Source organism: Natrix helvetica (assembly GCF_964273705.1).
Source record: "Natrix helvetica genome assembly, chromosome: 4".
In the NCBI taxonomy this organism is placed as follows: Eukaryota; Metazoa; Chordata; class Lepidosauria; order Squamata; family Natricidae; genus Natrix; species Natrix helvetica.
Genome location: NC_138550.1, coordinates 82,245,192 through 82,260,738, shown reverse-complemented (window position 1 = coordinate 82,260,738; position 15,547 = coordinate 82,245,192). Strand labels below are relative to the sequence as shown.

Here is a 15,547-nt window from a genome sequence, read left to right as displayed (position 1 = left end):
TAAACGTATTGCAAGATGACTCAACAGTCTTTGTAACTTCATTGGAATGAGATCTGTTTGCTAGCCATGTTTAACTTGAGGCATAAGGGATGCCTCAGAGGAACGCTTTGAATTTCTTTCCATCCTAAAATTTGCAATATCTGGATATTTTGATAATTATCAAGAATTCAAAAATCCAGTAAATGTGAATATTTTGTAATTAGTAATTTTATATATTTTTTCAATACTTAGTATATACATTATATTAAAAGAAAGGAGATATATTATCGCATTAAATAAACTTTTTTAAAAACCTGGCATTTTCCTCTTTTAGCCACCTCATAAATCCAGCAATTTATAAAAACTTGTGTCAAATAATAAGATGCACTTACTTCCTGTTGCCTATGATGAGCGGGAGCACATATTAAGCCTAAGATGGCAAGAACATGATTTATAACAATGTGATATTTTACCTCTACAATATCCTAACACTGCAGGCTGAAGCATCTGAGAAATATTTTTGCAATTAATGCTTCTGGGAAGATATCAAATATTCATCAAGAAACGATTACACTTTTCAGAAGGCAGAAGTAAAACTTTCATGAATGAATAACAATAAAAATAGTTTCCTGCTGTTTTCCTATCATTTCAGCCTTTAACATAACATTTGTCTGAAATGCTAATATACCCATAAATAAGTAAATACTTCTAACTCAGATATACAGACACAGACATGTTTATATTGAAATCATTCTGAACTCAACCAGCTGCTGCAGATATTTACAGCGACTGAACCTCTGAGAGTTTATGCATAAGGCTAGGATGTACATGTAACATTAGAGTACTCTGAATTTTTAGAATATTGAGATTGTTTATTGCCATCAATATATGCAGAAAAATGTAAATATATCTGGATATATTTTAATCAAACTGTAGGAGAATGAAACCATACATTCAAAGGTTTTTTCAAAAGGTGTTTCAGCTTTTATGCACTGGCAATGTACTCAAGCATTTTACAAACTATGTTAAAAGTACATTTTTAAAGATTTTATTATTATTGTCTGACCAGAAAACAAAACCAGTACATCATTTAATATAGTTCTATTTGAATTCATTATTTTCATGCAGGAAAGCAAAAAATGCATATCCATTCATTAATACACCCACCCACCCCCATGCTATCTTTATGGAAAAAGACTAAAACAGCCAAAACTACTCAAAACCAACTTTCTGTAACTATCTAATACAAAGTGCACAATGAAGGAAATATAATAATAACCTTTTTTGCCTAACTTGATGTGGTATACTTTCTAGAAGATACTTAACTGAGCACTGATATTTTTATACATTACATTTTTAATTTTAGCTTTGATTTGGTAACACATAAATATAGTCAGCTTGAGATATATTATAACAGTGCTAGTCTGCCCATTTCTGATGTGCATTTTCCTTTTAAAACTTGCTACAAATAGAATCAGACCTTCATTTATTTGCTAAAGATTCTTCTCAATTCCCCAGAATCTACTGGAAATACATTTGATTCTACTTTGAAGCCCTGATTGATTCATCTACATGCATCTGCTTCTGCAATGGAAAAATGTTACAAACACCGAAACATGCCTCCTGGCTTTCAAGAAATTTTGAGTATCATATATACCTAAGTCCAGGATCCAGTATTTACAGTTATCCGACTGTCCATTTCCACAGTATGGAGAATGATGAGATTGCAGAGTGTCAGTTCTATCTGACATGGTAAATTGTAGCGTCTGTAAAATCCTTACGCCACTGATGTACTTTTCTGAAGAGAATTTCTACACAAAGGCTATGCTGGTGTTCTCTTGTTCCTCTCCACTCTAAGTATTCCTTGGCCAGGAGGTGGGGTAGAGAATGCATTTAAGCTTTCAGCTCTTGTAAATTCCCTTGTCTTCAGCAGAGCTACTCCCTTCAGGGGATGCTATCCTCTGACTCACTCCCCAGCACAACTCCAGATTTCAGGCTCACACTTGGGAACAGCCAGATGTGATACCGTAACTAGCCTAACTGAAGTTCAAGCAAATTCCTCATTACATTGCAGAGTTAATTTTCAAACATTTCTTAGCTTTGGAAATTTTTTTTAGCAATCATCAAGGAAATAATGTTATTAAAGCATGAACAGGATATAACAAATGGATTAGAGCTGGAAATTATAAGAAAGTAACACGTTGATGCTTTAAATGCTTTTAAATTCAAGCACCAGGACAAACTAGAAAAGGAAATCATCAGAGAAAAGGTCTGGAATATAAGAGATACAGAAAAAGCACGTCTGTAGCACTTACTTCTTTGGTAGGATAAGAATACATTATTTCAATTGGGCAATGAAATATTACAAATCTAAGAGCTGATCCACCAAGGTATTCTAGTCAGTAAGATTTGGCACACTATTTAATAATAAAGAGTCAATTTCTTTGATGTAATTGACACAGCCAGATTGCTCCAGCACTATGAATCCAATTCTTAAATCTACATTGGCTGATTTTAAGGTATGAGGGTTAGGTGTATGCAATAACTACTACAAGTAATCCTCAACTTACAGCTACAATTGAGGACAAAAATTTTCTTGCTAAGGGAATTCCGTCCCATTTTACAACCTTTCTTGCCACAGTTGTTGAGTGAATCACTGCAGTTGTTAAGTTAGTGACATCTGGCTTCCCTGTTGACTTTGCTTGTCAGAAGGTCCCAAAAGCTGACCCTGGAACATTGCTACCATGAGTCAGTTACCAAGCATCTGAATTTTGATCATGAGATCATGGAGATGCTGCAATGGTCATAAGTGTGAAAAGCGTTCATAAGTCATTTTTTTCAGTGCCATTGTAACTTTGAACAGTCATTAAATGAACTGTTGTAAGTCAAGGACTACCTGTATTGAGAATACCACAGATACACAAATAATTTAACTCTAGGTTTGCAGCTTGAAACAGAACACTGAAGAATCAACTTTAATAGTATACGATTCAATTCATATATACAGTCTATGGATACAGAAAGAGAGCTGCAGCAGAAAAGAGATGCATGAATAAGGCAGCTACAAGGGCTCCTTATACATTTTCAGTAAATGTCTGTCTCCTATGAAGGCTCAGGTGTCCAATATTTTTTCTCATGCAACTCTTCAAGCAAGCAACTCTTTAAACATCTGACAGAAAACATCTATGTCCAGACCTACAATTACTTTCAAATTGCTAAGAGAAAACCAGATGGAAACAGTTTGGAAAATTTTGTTCTGAACAGCAAGAACTATACCTCAGCCTATGGTATAAATAATGACTAATTAAAATTAAAATTGGATTTGCAGAAAGAAATCCAAATGAGGAAAAATGTGCACATTGACTCAGTGCCCACCAACAGCTGACAACATATATCAGGGGCTCCCAATTTTGGCAACTTTAAGATATGTAGACTTCAACTCCCAGAATTCCCCAGCCAGCATGGCTTGCTGGAAAATTCTGGGACTCAAAGTCCATGGGTCTTAAAGTTGCCAAGATTGGGAACTTTGATATATTTATCCATTTTTATATAGTCCAGTAAGTTATCAACCCTGGCAAAAACAAAATGTGTGTGTGATGGTGGAAACTAACACCTCCCCTGTGCTTCTGCAACTGATATTCCTCCCTTAGCTTGCAGGTAATGCTGAATCTTCAGGGACAATGGTTTTCAGAATGTCTATGAATGCATAGAATGTCTATATCGCCAATAGTTTTCAAATGTTCTGAGAAGAAGAAAAAACCCTTCTCATTTTATTCACCTTAATCTTACCCCATCTTAAATGCCTTTTTCCAAGTGAAAGAATCCCAATCTCTTTTAGGAAAAATATTCGAGCCCCCCTTTTCTAGTTTCTTAAATGTTTTGCTTCCTTCTTCCCTGATTCATACAAGTATTCCTTAACATGATTCTGATGTGCTCACTCTGCTAGTCAACTTCAGTACTTTCACACTTCAGGTTAACTTTAGCCCAGAGAATAGAACAGAAGAAAGGAACATGACTCCTGAGGTTCTTAATCTTCCAATACTTTTATCAGGCATTCTTCTCTGACATCTGATTTTAAAAAAATCTTACATTTTGGTCCTGTTGTGTCCTCAAATGCAGATTCCTACAGTTTCCTATTCTGCTTGGATTCACATAACCGCTCCAGTCCATACAGCACAAATAGAACACCAGCAATGTCTAACAGATTTCCCAGGGCCTAACAAAATTGCCTTTTAATTTATGTATACCAAAAAGGAGACATGCTTCCCCCAAAAGCTTCTTGGAGCCCATGTAATAAGATGGTAAGTGGAGAAAAAGTAACGTTGAGATCATTTTATGACTTTGTCCTCATCAGGATATTTCAGACTGGTTTCCACACAGATCCTTTAGAATATATATATATATTTATTTCTCTATTAAGATAATTACTTACCCTATTCCTATTCTTTGCTTTCTGGGTTTTTAAAATACATAGTTAGCAATCCATAAAAAGGCAGAATCTCCAATCTCCAATCCCATGACTGAATCACTCAGGTACTTTGATGAAAAACTATGTCAGGTTTTTTTGAAAATCCAAGTACATAATGTCACCCATGTGTCTGTTAATACTCTCAAAGAATTTTAGAAGATTGACGAGATCTGCCTCTGGGACAGCCACAATGTTTTTTCTTCACAAAACACATTCTTTAGTGTGTTTAATTTTATAGTTCCAATTTGCTTGGAAAAGATATTAATCTTATTGGCCTGTAGTTTCCTAGAACTCCCTTGGATTCATTTTTAAAAACTAGTGATGGTTGGCTACCATCTAATACTCTGGCACTGAGCTTATTTGTAGGACACATATTTTTGAGTTCTTTAATAACGATAGATGCAACCAGGATTTAGTTATGTGACAAGAGCTGTAATGGAACAGTGGTTAAAATACAGCATTAAAGGCAAAGTCTGCTCACTGCCAGGAGTTCAATTCTGACTGGCTCATGAATGATTCAGCCTTCCATCCTTCCGAGGTTGGTAATTAGACCCAGATTGTTGTGGGAGTTGGAGGGGCCAAGATGCTGACTCTGTAAACTGCTTAGAAAGGGCTGTAAAGCACTACAAAGTGGTATATAAGTCTAAGTAATATTGCTATTAGTGATTTATTAAGTCTTAGGTATCAAATTTTGTTGCATAAAGAGTGTATATCTTTTGTTCTTCAAATTAGGTTTTCTACCTATTGAAGGAAAGATTCCTTAGGCAGAGCTAAAGAACCTTCTTAGAAACATGTTCTAAGAAAAACAAGGAAGTCCAGTTGCCTCTTGAAAAAAGCACCTTTGAGACAACCATGACCTGGATGACTGAGAATCTCCCTAGACATTTAGCTTTCTCGATTACTGGATACAAAAAAGCTATCACCTTTTCCTGAACTTGGATAACAACTGCCAACACTGGAATATATTTTAGTAGAACTTCAATTATTATAGTTTTAAGTAACTTCCAAGGACCATGAAAACATGTGGCCTCTTCACATTTATTTTCTGCTTCTATTTCAATAGTTCACACATTCTGGGAGATGCCTCTTGTAGCAAAAGGTGACTATGTTAACTCTAAAAGCCAAGCCTAGCTATTGATGTTACATGTGCACATCTCTTTCCTGATCAAGAATGGGTCTATGACAATTCACCATAGCCAACTTGTCACGGCCAACTTGCTGTGGGACAACACGCCATGGCCAAGTTGCTGAGGGACAAGAATTACATCAATATTGAAGAAATGGTGGAATAGAATCATTAAAAAAGGATGCAAAATGAGGGATCAAATTAAATGTGAATGACAAAAAATAATTAAATAATCAAACAATTCAATTATCCTGTGGCAAATTGTTCCACAGTGAATTGGCCGTGGCAAGTTGTCCTATGGAAAATCGGCCATGGTGAGTTGGCTCAAGTGAGTTGTCCCATTCCATGAGGAATATCTTGAGCACAGAAGACAATGCATTCCCAAAGAAGTGAAGACAGCAACCCAACAGGGTTGTATAAATGAATGCCTTTAGTCTATTTAACTTATCTAATCTTCCCAATGTAAGTGTAAGGTTTTTTAAATTTTTTAAAATATTAAAATATTTCCCTGATGAACGCATGAAGTAAAACAGTAAAAACATAATTATATATCCATGACTGCAGAAGTTTAGAGAGAGTTCTAGCACTATATTTTTTCAATGAAAATGGAAAAGATAACTTTTGCTTAGATATAATAATGTTATAATTTAAACAGTTTATCTTCCTATTTTTTCTGCTATATGATCAACAGTCATTTCAAGGAAGATGCAACATGAATTATCATGCCAAATTTCTCAGTTTCAAAGGCCACCCAATCCCAGAAGAGAAAAGTCAACTATCTAGCTGCAATGCTTAAAGACTGCGTTTACATAAATTGCCAGGAATTTTATTTATGATACTGTTCTTCTCTAAGGAACAAAAGAGGGTGTTCTTGGTTGTGAACTCAGCAGCAAAGAATTATGATAGCCAGCCAGTTTGATCCTTTTCTCCACCCTTGTGTTAACTATAGGAAGCCAAAAAACCCCCTTGTGGGCTCTCATTAAGAAGGGAGCTTCAGCAAATCATTTCAGAATCAATACTACATGAAAAAGCACAATATGACATTAAGAAAAATTCTAGACAGAGTAGGGTTTTCTTGTTCTTACTATCCAATGTATTACAATTCCAGTATTACCAGCTGCATTCAGTAGGATTTAACAACTTTAGTTACCAACACAAAGATTGTGCTGTTTGCTGAAATTTGCATCCCCCTTCCCCCACGAATAAAAATTAGCTAGCTTGTATTATAGTATTATTATTAATATTAACAATATTAACAATATTAACAATATTAACAGTATTAACAATATTAACAATATTAATATTAATATTGATGATGATGATGATGATGTCTTAGGTGAAGGACCAGACAAAATTTGCTCCACAACCCATTCAAACATGGTGAATACGAGAAAAATGAAATTTATGCCGGTTGAACCATCGCCCGGATTAACAAGGGTTCCGTTGGATGCTATGGCTCCTGGGCATTCTGCGCAAAGTGAGCTACAGGGCTCAGCTCCCTCTGCTAGGCCACCAGGGCATGGAGCTTACAAGCTACTGGAAGAAAAAGCAAAAAAGCGAAAAATCTGGACCAGGGAAGAAAACATCTCTAATATGGAAGCTTACTATCAGTCTGAGGCAGAAAAACGTGGATTTCAAAAATGAATGCATCAGATTTGGAAGGTGAACCACATGGACTGTGATATCAGTGAACAAAGGCTAATGGACCAACAACATGTAATTCTGAGCCACAAATTTTTCATTACAGCAGAATTAACAGGAATCAAAGAGAAAACAACTAATGGTCTGAGTATACCAACAAAGAAGAGTAACATCAAGAATGATTTACAGACTCTAAAGCAAACTGAGGAAGAAAGGGAGGAAGAGGCTGCTGAAATGGATGAAGATAAAGAACAAGGAAGCACTGAAGAGCAAGCACCAACAGATAGTGCTCAATTAGCTGAGAAAATAAAGCATCAAATGGAAGATGATGAAAGAACACATTTGCCAAAGCTGAACCAAGTGAACCAGAAAGAAATGTACTAAAAATGGTCAATGAGGCTGTGCAAACCATTCAAATCACTACATTAGCTGAAACAAACTAGCTGTTGTATGCAGCAGCCTTCATAACCACCAAAGAATTGGGTTTGAAAATACAAAGGAATCAAAGAGGCAAGAAGGGGAAGCCTAAGTGGAAAATTCGGTTGGAAAATTCGGTTGGAAGATCAAAAAATTTCGTGGAGACTTGAGCAACTTGAAGAACTTAAGGCAAGGTCAGCTAAAGAACAAACAGGTCAAAAGCAGCAAGATAGAATTTGGAGAATAAGGAGATTGCGGTAGTAATTGAAGAGCTGAAGCAGAGTATTGTTGCCATTGCTGAAAAGATTAAACGGTATGAAAATCAAGTCACTCAGTTCAAGGAAAACTCACAGTTCAGAGCAAATCAGCACCAGTTTTATAAGAGCTTAAAAAGTGGAGATGGAGTAACAACAAATGAAAAGCCTGATAAAGAGAAAGCTCTGAAATTCTGGGAGAATTTGTGGGAAAACAACAAGAAGCATAACAGAAATGCAACATGGATCAAGCAGGTTGAGGATTCTATTAAAGTGCACAAAATGGAAGATGTGAAAATAACAAAAGAAATGGTGCAAAAGCAGTCAAGAAAAGTGAAGAATTGGAGTGCACCTGGACCAGATGAGCTACATGGTTTCTGGCTAAAGGCACTTACAAGTATGCATGAAAGATTGGCCAAATGAACCAGATCTTAAAAACACCCGACAATGATGAATGGATGACAACTGGAAGGCCATTTTTGATCCAAAAAGATAAAGAAAAAGGAAAGGACCCTGGAAACTATAGGCCAATCACCTGTTTGCCAACAACATACAAGCTCCTTACTGGTATCACTGCAAACAAAATTTACGGATACTTGGAAATAAATGACTTGCTTCTTGTAGAACAGAAAGGATGCTGCAAAAATTCAAGAGGAACAAAAGACCAACTGCTGATTGACAAGCTAATTCTAAAGAATTTAAAGAAAAGACGAACCAAGCTGTTCATGGCTTGGATAGACGATAAGAAAGCATTTGATTCAGTTCCTCACAGCTAGATCAAGAAATGCCTGAAAATCTTTGGCATTAGCAGCAACATACAAAAATTCATGGAAACTTCAATGAACCTCTGGAAAACGAAGCTTATGCCTAATAGAGAAGAATTGGGTAAATTAAGCGAAGCATTTTCCAGGGTGATTCCCTTTCACTCCTTTTTATACTCTCAATGCTACCACTGACAACCATTTTGAAGGTGGCGGACTGTGGATACGAACTTGCAGTTAAAAGCTGAATATAAGAAAGAAGTAATTGAGAAGCGAGCTGAAAATTGGAAAAGCAAAGCTATGCATGGCCAATACTTGAAAAGTATTGAAGGCAAAGCTGACCAAAAACTAACTTGGAACTGGTTAAGATCAGGAGTACTGAAAAAAGAAACAGAAGGCTTTATTTTGGCAGCTCAAGAACAAGCCTTAGCCACAAACTGCATGAAGGCAAAAATTCAACATGTTACCACCAACAGCAAATGCCGCCTCTGTAATGAGAAAGATGAGACAGTCAACCACTTGATCAGCGGGTGCAGCAAAATTTCACAAACGGACTACCTACAACGCCATGACCGCGTTGCTAAGATTATTCACTGGAAATTGTGCCAAAAGTTTGGATTTGAGTACAGCAAAAACCACTGGGACCATCAGGTTGAGAAGGTTTTAGAGAATGAGAAAGGCAAAATCTTGTGGGACTTCAGAATCCAGACTGACAGGCACTTGGCTTATAACACACCTGACATAACAATAATTGAAAAGAAAAAAGTATGGTTCATTGACATTGCAATACCTGGTGATGCACGAATTGAAGAAACACAGCAAGAAAAAATCACAAAATACCGGGACTTGCAAATAGAGGTTGAACGACTGTGGAAAAAGAAATCATGTGTTGTCCCGATTGTAATTGGAGCCCTTGGAGCAATACCTAAAGGGCTACCTCGCTATTTGAAAATTCTAAATTTACCTGACTTGAACATTCTGACTCTACAAAAAAACCGGAACAACTTATGTCCTCCGACGTTACCTTAACAGTTCCTAGGTCCTTGGTTAGGACTCGAGCTATTAGGCTACCAACCAGCCCCAAAGGCTGTGAATCTCACCAAAGATTAACATAATAATAATAATAATAATAATAATAATAATAATAATAATAATAATAATAATAATAATAACAACAACAACAACAACAACAACAACAACAATACTTTTTACATTTTTGGCTGAAAGTTAATCTCTTTCACTGGAAACTATCAAAAGGCCATTTTTCCCGCCGAATGAAGAATAACTAAATTTCATTGTTGTTGTCCCCCCAGATACAATCAATTTCTAGCTTTTTTTTCTCGTTGTCTAATAAATTTTATGGTAAACAATTTGAAATTCTTGGGAATTACTTCAAGGTGTTCAGAATACGGTGAATTAAAAATCAAATAGCTACTTAAATGTGACCTGTTAAAACTTATCAAGAGCTGAACAAGGAAACATTCTTGGCCATCAAAGATGGAGCTAAAAGGAAATATTAAATCAACCCTTCCTAGTTAGATGGTAGGGCTTAAAATTTCTTCCTCTCCCATGAAGAAAAGAATATTATTTTCAGTTTAAATCTGCCTTCTAGGAGAAGCAGTGACTTTTTTATCAGCTTTATATTACGAAGACAAGGAGGAAGATGAGGAAAAAATTATAGGTTGGAAACAGAGCCAAGTTTGCAGCATTAGAAGCACAAACCAGGTATGTATAAATATCATTTTTGATGGTTCTATATAATTTCCTTAGGCAGCCAAATATTCTCAAGTACAGAAAGCTATAAATCCGGACTTAACTTAAAAGGCTAGCATTATCTATGGTGACCACTCAAACTGTCTACTCAGACACTTTGGTATGTATAAAGAATCTGGGGGAAAATCTGTCTTGCATATACAGGAAAGCAGAAATGCATGTAATTCTTGCCACTTTTGCCTTTTCCAGTGATAGGGCAAACTGAGGGAACAGGGCCCTGCCATTTCTCTGTAGCTGTTTGAGGACAATAAGATTGGTCTACCATATATGGCACAATAAGAGACATTTAGCTTTTCTTTTTGCAATTAAAAGGGGGAAAGTGCAGGAGGCCAATATCATTAAGATGTAAATCTGTTGACTTTCTGATCATATCAATAACAAATAACACCTTGGCAATAATGATTTTATAGATACTGGGTTTCATTTTTGTAAGCCCCCAGAGTCGTGTTTAAGATGGACATACAAATCTGCTAAAAATAATCATGTTACACTTTATAGAAGGCCACAGTGAAACAAGCAACAATCCAACCCAACATTCATAGTTTGTAAAAAAACATTACATAAAGTCTCATTCTATGTAAACTAAGTAGTCCTAAATTGCACTACACTCATTTTTTATAATATCCATCACAGCACTGTTAAACCGATGTACAGGGAAAGGAAAAAGCAGACAACTGGAAAACTTAATTATCTTACCTTTGTGGTTAAAGATGCCTTCCATCTCCATACTACTTCTAGAATGCGCAATGCAGAGAGAACCACAGGGAACTAGTCCTTCTGCAGCTGGGGATCGGTCAGTAGTCCGTACTAGACACCAGTCAGGTTTATCATGAGGTCTCTCCAGCACCTCTACTGTCTGACCACGACGGATTGTGAGTTCATTGCTGTTGCATGCTGTAAAGTCATGGATGACCACTGTCAGCTCACAACCACCAGATAACTAGAAAAATGAAACAAAACAGAAACCTCGGTGTTCTGTGTTGAAGAATGCATTCATTTCTACCCATCTGGATAATTTTTTGACCATCTAAAGTGGTTCCATAACAAATTGAACAGCTAGTGACATTAACATAATTCTCACTCTGCATTATATGTGATAGTCCTTACATAATTATTCTTTTTCACTTCTTATGGATATCTATGTCTGCCTTCTCAGCGAGAACAGGTATAATAAATTTAATAAGAAAATATTGAAAAGCTGAATTTATTTTTAAATAATTTACATGAAGTTTTACTATTTTTTATATTATATATTACATTATATGCAAAAATATCCAATGATTTTATAACAATTGAAATAGATTCCCCTAGAACAGTGGTCGGCAAGCCGCAGCTCGCGAGCCAAATGCGGCTCTTTAAACATTTTAATCTGGCTCTTCTGTATGCCGGGCGCCCGCTTCCCTCCCTCCTCTCGGGCTTCGGAGGGAAGCTTCTGCAAAACCCCGGCGAGACAAGTCTCCCAGGCTATAATTTGCCGAGCTGTACGCGTGCGCCTGTTTTCCACGGCGTGGAGCAGCCACGAGATTCTGGGCGGCAAGCGATGATTCCGGGGGCCATCAGTGGGGGGGCAGGGTCCCCCCTCGCGTTCCTCATCTTCCCGGATGGCCCCCGGAATCATCGCTCGCCGCGCAGAATCTCGCCGCTGCTCCACGGCGTGGAAAACAGGCATGTGCGCACAGCTCGGCAAATTAAAGCCTGGGAGACTTCTTGTCACTCGCCAGGGCTTTTGAAGAAGCTTCCCTCCGAAGCGTTCCGAGGGAGGGCTGTAAACTTCCCTCCGAAGTCTTGGGAAGTTCTGAGGAGCCCCCCAAGCCAAAACGCCGCTGCCAGGTAGTTAAAAGTACCTCTCTGATTCGTCTCTGTCAGTCTCTCTCTGATTCCCTCTCTCACTCCCTCTCTCTGTTCTTCTCTCTGTCTGTCTGTCTCACTCACACACACACTGTGGTCACCTTGTTGAGTGTTCCAATCACATTTCAAATGTGATTGGAACACTCAACAAGGTGACCACAGTGTGTGTGTGTGTGTGTGTGTGTGTGTGTGTGTGTGTGAATGAGACAGACAGACAGAGAGAGGAACAGAGAGGGAGTGAGGGAGGGAATCAGAGAGAGACTGACAGACACACACACACACACACACACAGAGAGGGGGAGGGAGGGAGAGAAAGATAGACAGACAGAGAGAGAGACACACAGAGTGAGTGATTAAGTGAATGAGTGAGAGACAGACACACCCACATACACAGAGTGACAGAGAGAGAGGGAGGGGAGAGAGACAGAGGGAGAGACAGAGACAGACACACACACACACAGAGTGAGTGAGAGACAGACACACACACACACACACACACAGAGTGACAGAGATGGGGGAAGGAGGAGAGAGAGACAGAGATACAGAGAGAGAGAGACAGACAGATAGACACCCAGAGAAAATGACAGAGGGAGACAGAGAGGGAGGGAGGGAGAGAGAGACAAAGAGCCAGAGAGAGAGAGAGAAAGAAAAAGAAAAAAGAAAGAAAGTGGGAGAGGGAGATGAAATTAAAAGCAACAACATACAAACCTGACTTACTCAAACTATCCAAGGAAATGCAAGGCCAATGTTCACATTAGTGGTTGTGACTTTGTCAGTCATTGTCAGGATGTAATTTTCTCTACATTGTAAGGCAAATTTTACGGAATTTAACGTTATCGATAAATAATATCGTTCTAAAGTTTTTATTTTATTAGTTGTGTTATTTGTATCCTCCCCACCTATGTGGATACTTGCATGCGGAATATTCTCAATAAAAACTTATTGAAACTAAAAACAGTGTACCATCCTATGTATTTTCGGTTTTAAAAATGTGGCTCTCCAAATAAATTTCAATCGTGGTTTTGGCGAGATTTGGCTCAGTTGAAAAAAAAGGTTGCCCACCACTGCCCTAGAACATTCATGGTACATTATGCCATTACCTAAGTATTCCTCTGGTCATCCAGTAGTAAAAAAGATTTCCCTTTTATTGAAATGTATTGAACATTTCTGAAAAGAACACATCTTTTTGAATTTATAATATTGGTTATAAAGCTTACACTTGTCCCCCCAGACATTAGGACAACAACTGACCTCCGCTCCTTCCGTATGAAATTGAAGACCCACCTGTTCCGACTAGCCGGCCTGGCTTAAATTTAGATCTTCTCCACCTCTTGGGCATTTTTAATTGTTAATTTTAATTTTAAATTTTAAGTGTCATTGGGATTTTAATTGTTTCAAAGTACTGTAATTTATTTATTTATTTTCTACCTCCTCCATATTATGATGTTGCTGTTGTACGTCGCCCCGAGTCCCTGGGGGGAGAGGGGGCGACTAAGAAGTCAAATTAAATAAATAAATAAATAAATAAATAAATAAATAAATAAATAAATACCTTTCCTAAATTCCAAAATAAATAGGAAATTACATAATGGGCATTGGTTCTTAACTGATACACTCATTCTCTGTTGAAGTAGAGACAGCAGCCAGACTGGGTTTACTCCGTCCAGTAACCAATTGGACTGAGTCTACACTTATGATGTCATCGGGCCCTTGTGGCTCCTCCCCAGTTCAGACGAAGGAAAACTGTAGACTCAAGTGAGAATTGTGAGCAAAAACGTACATGTGTCAAGTCCATATCCTGTTTATCTCTCTCTCTCTCCTCCACACAAAAAAGTTCTGAATTGCGTTACCAGGGTGGGGCTGGCTACTGCCTCCACCTCAGCAGAGAATGAGCGTATCAGGTAAGAACTAACGCCCATTTTCCTGTGATCGTGGAGACAGCAGCCAGACTGGGACGTACCAAAGACTGGGTTGTCCACTAGGGTGGGGATACTAAAGAAAGTCCGTTAAGGCACAAGCACTTGTTGCAGCAGCCTGCGCCCAAAAGCTGCATCAGCTGACACATACTTGTCTAACTTGTAATCACATTTGAAGACCGTGGGAGATGCCTATATGGCTGCCCAGCAGACTTCTTCTAATGTGGCTTGCGTGGACCAAGCAGCAGTTGTCGCAGCACTACATGTAGAATGAGCCATAATGTTTAGAGGAACCTACAAGGACTGAAATTCATAAGACAGTTTAATATAGGCTCTGATCCATCGCCCCAGACTCGACGACGAAGCCTTGTTACCCAAGGAGGCTTGGCAAAAGGATACGAAGAGAGTTTCCGAGTGGCGGAACGAAGCGGTGCAGTCGATGTAGATCTTGAGGGCACGTCGTACGTCAAGAGTATGCCACTTATGCTCCCTCTCATAACGAGGAGACGGGCAGAAATCAGGCAAGGTTAACTCTTGACCTCTGTGGAAGCAGCTATTCACCTTCAGTATGAATGTCGGGTCCAGTCTTAAAACGACTCGGTCTAGATGGAACACGCATCAGTCATGCCTGACTGAAAGGGCAGCCAAATCAGAAATACGTCTGGCAGATGTTATAGACACCAAAAACAACGTCTTATAGGACAACAGTTTCAAGAAGTGGATCTCATGGGTTCAAAGGACAAGGAAGTCAGAGCCTCTAGGACATGAGGCAAGTCCCAAGTCGGATACCTATGGATGGCAGGGGGAGAAAGGTTGGGTGCTCCATGGAGAAATCTCTGGATCAAGGGATGAGAAGGAAGATGATTTGAGGCCAGACCGTCTAGGACAGAAGCCAAAGCAGCCACCTGTCGGCGTAACGTATTAGGGGTAAGACCCTGATCAAGCCTCCTCTGTAAGAAGTCCAATATCTGTGGAATGGACGCTTTAAGTGGGTCAATAGTCTTGTTGGTACACCACAATGCCCTTCAAGTGGCATCGTAAATGCGGTTACTAGAGCTTCTGCGTGATGCCTGAATGGTAGCAATGATGTTGAGTGGAGATTGACAGAGTCACTTGGTCGGCATACCAAGGCCGGTGTGGCCAATTCGGCGCTAGCAGCAATAGTTCTGCCTCCTGCTCCAATATTTTCCGAATTACTCTCTGAATGAGGGGAAGGGACGGAAATGCGTACAGGAGACCTTTGGGCCAATGGCACCTGAGGGAGTCTACTCCTTCTGCCATGGGATCCATGAACCATTAGTAATACCTGGATACCTGGTTGTTGTCTGCTGTCGCAAACAGGTCTAGGACTGGGAGACCGAATC

The 15,547-nt window shown here is 38.6% G+C and overlaps 1 protein-coding gene across 4 annotated transcripts in view; it reads right to left on the bottom strand.

Moving 5' to 3' along the window:
- The window catches only part of TRIO (trio Rho guanine nucleotide exchange factor), a 292,427-nt gene that overhangs the window by 57,875 nt on the left and 219,005 nt on the right, over window positions 1-15,547 (bottom strand). For all 4 annotated transcript variants that reach the window (XM_081950510.1, XM_081950507.1, XM_081950508.1 and 1 more), the window contains one exon: window positions 11,116-11,359. In XM_081950510.1, the coding sequence (XP_081806636.1) occupies window positions 11,116-11,359 (244 nt within the window). The remainder of the gene's footprint in view (window positions 1-11,115; window positions 11,360-15,547) is intronic.